The 4,337-nt window shown below is 47.3% G+C and overlaps 1 protein-coding gene across 1 annotated transcript; it reads right to left on the minus strand.

Moving 5' to 3' along the window:
• Nucleotides 1–1,378: 1,378 nt before the first annotated feature.
• On the minus strand, nt 1,379–2,633 carry LOC102707866 (protein BEARSKIN1-like). Its single transcript, XM_040523776.1, has 3 exons — nt 2,465–2,633; nt 2,068–2,345; nt 1,379–1,972 (listed from the first exon to the last, which is right to left on the minus strand). Exons 1-3 carry the CDS (start codon nt 2,631–2,633, stop codon nt 1,379–1,381), a joined length of 1,041 nt encoding a protein of 346 aa, XP_040379710.1.
• Between the last annotated feature and the right edge of the window lie 1,704 nt (nt 2,634–4,337).

The raw sequence follows: 4,337 nt of genomic DNA on the forward strand, positions 1-4,337 counted from the left end.
GGCCACGTTCGGCTGTGAGTGGGGGTGGGTTAGTTATTTAGCGCGAAAAACGTAGAAATATATTAATATATGATTAATTAGTTATTAATTATTAAAAAATATAAATATATTAATATGATTTTTTTTAAACAGAAATTTTTTGCATAATATACCTTGTTTAGCTGTTCGAAAAACATGCGTGCGAAAAACGAGAGAAGCTAAATATCTTATGCATGCTGCTGAACACGGCCCTATTTATCATAATAAGTGTATTTGTAAAATTCAAATTTGTCCCAAAAAAGTGTATATGTCAAGTACTAGCTGTCCTATCAATTATCTCGTATTCAAGTGCATATTCGTTTACCCCTACTTAACTGATCTCACTTCATACGATCAACTTATTTAATGAGGAGCATTAAATACACTTATATTACGTACTGATCATCATGTTATTGCTCATGTATGAACAGGTATTATTACTCCCATGAGAGTAGTACTATGAACATACCGGAATCCCTTAACTAACAGCGTCAGATTCACCTCCTGGACAGCCGCGGCACCAAACCATCGGGAGAATTAGCAATTACGTGATGCAAAATACTAATAATCAATCAATAGTTATATATTTGATTATAGTTATGTTTGCGTGCCGTTCAGGTTTTAAATAATTTATGGATCCGCCACTGTTACCTAAGAACAAATGAGATGACATGAACCCTACACTTCCGATAAAAATATGTAATTAGATTAATCCCTAGAAACCTTTGAAAAAAGAGAGAAACAATAACCAATACTAACATATGTGCAGGCTATATAAGTATATGGTTCCCTGGTTTGCACATCTCACCGTGCAAGATGCATAGAATAAGAAAAGTATATATGCACATGAGGAAATTAAAGCATATATAAGTTAATTTCAGTGACAAAATTACAACAGTAAACTTCTGGTAGAAAACACAAATGCCAATTAAACCAGACTTAGAGAAGGGCATGCATGCAGAACAAATGCTGCCGGCCAAGCCACTTCATGCATGACAAGAAAGACACAAAACTTAAATTTCTTGTGCTTTTCTCCTCTTGCATATGCATACATGTACACCCACTATATATATAATAATCACCATTACGTACATACATACATTTCACACCCAATGTAATACCCTTGCATGGTTTTTATTACATCAAATTAATTAACCCACCAACAAATTAATAAGACAACATATACACACCTCCCAAAATAAAAGGAATGCCAAAAACTAATCAAATCATGTCGTAATTTAATTACTCCAGGAAAAGTACTCTTTGAGCCGTCGTCGCCGTCGTCGTGGATCGATCACATGCATGCACTCATGCATGCATCTGCAGAGATAGCCGGAGTCGGAGAAGAAGCTAGGTTAGTTTACCTCCCGTAACCCCACAAGTCCATGGCGGCGTCTCGTTGGCCGGAGGTGATGGCGCCCAGCTGCTGCACCGCCGCGCCGGCGCCGTTGCTGAACCCGTCCATCGCCTGCCACTGCTGCTCGGACCCGGCCGTCGCATGGTCCCTCCCTTCCCCCCCGAGCCCGTCGGCGGTCGCGACGCCGCCGTCGCTGCTGCCGACGTCGAGGCCTGCAGGGTGCTGGTCGACGGGCAGGCCGGAGAAGTCGTAGCCGGCGGCGGCGTCGGCGGCGGACGGCCGGTGGTTGGTGAGGAGGTCCTGGACCTGGACGTGGTGCGAGTAGGCGGCGTGCGGCGCCGGCGCCGGCTGCATCTGGGAGTAGTAGAAGGAGGAGGCGGCGTGGTGGTGGTGGTACTGGTGCGGGTGCATGTAGTGCGACGCGGCGGCCATGGCCGCCCTGGCCTGGTCGTGCCCGCCCAGCGGCGAGGAGACGGCCAGGTGGCCTCCGACGTCCCCGCCCTGGCTCCCGCCGCTCCCCTCGCCGCCGCCTCCCCCGCCGCCGATCTTGAAGAAGCACTTCTTCTTGAACACCCGGCACACCACCCATCCGTCCTCCTGCTCCTCCACATCACATCAACCATGCATGAATGATGACTACGTGATCGATGAAACCCTAACGATCACGATCGAGAAGAAGAGATCTCTCTTACGCTGGTGCCGCCCTGGGCGTCGTCGGCGTCCTCGAGGCGGTACTCGTGCATGATCCAGTCGGTCTTCTGGCCGTGGGGGGCGCGGCCGCGGTAGAAGACGAGCGTCTTGCGCATGCCGATCTTGCGGTAGCTGGTGCGGATGCACTTGTCGCGCCCCGTCGCCTTCCAGAACCCGGCCGTCGTCGCGCGGTTCGTCCTCGACCCCGTCGGGTACTTGCGGTCCTTGTGGCTGAAGAAGTACCACTCGTTCTGCGGCGCCGACCCGATCCTGCACCTCTCTGCACGCCCAAGCACACACACACCACGCAGCAATCAATGTCACCGCATGGCCATGGACATGGACATGCATGCATGCACTGTTTATTGGACTGTTCGATCAGGCGCAGTTAGTAGTTACCTTGGAGCTCCCATGGCTCGATCTTGTTGAGGTCGACCTCGCGGATGACCTCGAGGTCGAACTTCTCGAAGCCGACCTTCTTCTTGAGGTAGTAGAGCAGCAGCTCCTCGTCGGTGGGGTGGAACCGGAACCCCGGCGGGACGCCGTTGCTGGAAGAGAAGGCCGCCATGGCTCCCGCTCGCTCACACAGTCACACCGCGCACCAAGCCTTCAACACCTTCTGGACGCGGGAAGAGGCCTGTAGCTCGTATATATACCGCCATGGCTGGCCGCACTCGCCAGTCGATCGACCAGCCACAGGTAGCGCGAAGAGGGGGAGGGTGGTGGTGGTGGTGGAGAGTTGACGCCGGCCGCCGCGGCGATGGACGGGGATAAAAGTTGGTCACGTAGGAAGCAAGGCAAGGCCATGATCGGGGCGCGGGCGAGCTAGGTCAGCCGCATTATTCTACAGCAAATTAACGATCCCGAGGCCCCGAGGTAGCCATTGTTTAGGGATCGCTTGATTAAGATCAAAGCAAGTGCTGCATCAGCTGCGTACATGCATTACCTTGGGGAGAGCTAACTGCATGCTCTTGCTGATCTTAATTAGATTCTTTAATTTATTAGTTATACAGTATTTGTCTAGCTAAGAAGTTACGTACAGGGCTTACAGCTTTCTGTAATTGCAGTATATTTTTTGGTGATGTGTAACTGTGCAAGTGTTGGTATTGCTTGGTGAGTCGATTATTAGTGGCGGGGACAGGAAGTTCTTCGTGATGGAGGGTCCCCGTCCAAGCTTAAGATGGAGAGAATCTCTCCTAGCTACCGGGGATGGCTGCACAGTTAAATGTGACGTATTTTTACTTTTCTTGTATATATTTGATGTGATTATCTATGCTCCACTCGATGCATTTCTACTCTTCGGATCCTGTACTCCGTTCGTTTCATATCAGATATTTTAGGTCTTTTAAAATTTATTATATGGAACAATGCATATGTTTTATATATGAGTTTTCTTTATCATACTTAAAAAAGTATCTTGAGATATCATACTTTTCTAGTATAAAAATTTAGCATCTTAAGGTACAATATAACTTAAGGTGCTAAAATTTTGCACTAAATTCTTTTGTACCTCAGGATACTTTTCAAGAATAGTAAACAAAGTTTTTTTTATATAAAGCCTATCTCAAGGTGCCACATTTTTCAAGGCAAAAATTTAGTAGCTTGAGGTACATTCTAGCTTGAGGTACCAAAAATTTGAACTAATTTTTTTGTTATCTCAGGTTACTTTTTAAGAATAGTAAAATATCTCATAGTAAAAAAAAACTCTTGAGAAAGAATGGTGGCACCACCTCCCTAGCCCGCCGTGACCACCAACGCATCGTCGGGCAGATAGTGGCCTAGTCATATCTCTTAGCTAGGGAACATCTCTCACTTCCCAACCCCTCTCCTCTCGCACACCCAACTTCGAAACCATAGCCCCATCCCTAAAACCCAGATCTAACCTTTCGAGAGTTCACTAAGATGTGTCAGAGCACCACGAAAGCAAAAATCTCGAAGCAAATCGTATGAGTTTGCCTTCAAAATATGTCGAGTGATATATAGCAAAACTAATATTGGATTGAAGCCATAAAGTACTACTGTACTAGCATGAACGATCGAATTCAAAAGGTAATCGTGCATCAGGATATTCATACATATCATATTTAAAAGAGCATTGCTATGGTCCAAACAAGTGGTACCGGGTAGTACCAGCAACGGTAGGTACCCACTGAAATCTAACTATCCAATTAGAAAGAGCAGGATGGGCACTGTCCACTGGAAACTATCACTGCCCTCCGCAGGTGGCTGCTGACTGCCGCTTGTTGTAGCCGACACTGGGTAGAGCTGGCTG

This window comes from Oryza brachyantha, chromosome 4, assembly GCF_000231095.2.
Source record: "Oryza brachyantha chromosome 4, ObraRS2, whole genome shotgun sequence".
Lineage (NCBI taxonomy): Eukaryota > Viridiplantae > Streptophyta > Magnoliopsida > Poales > Poaceae > Oryza > Oryza brachyantha.

Coding starts and splice junctions, on each gene's coding strand:
- LOC102707866 (XM_040523776.1), bottom strand. CDS start 2,633: ATGGCGGCCTTCTCTTCCAGCAACGGCGTCCCGCCGGGGTTCCGGTTC. Junction 2,346..2,464: donor CGAGCCATGGGAGCTCCAAG/GTAACTACTAAC, acceptor TTGGGCGTGCAG/AGAGGTGCAGGATCGGGTCG. Junction 1,973..2,067: donor ACGCCCAGGGCGGCACCAGC/GTAAGAGAGATC, acceptor GTGGAGGAGCAG/GAGGACGGATGGGTGGTGTG.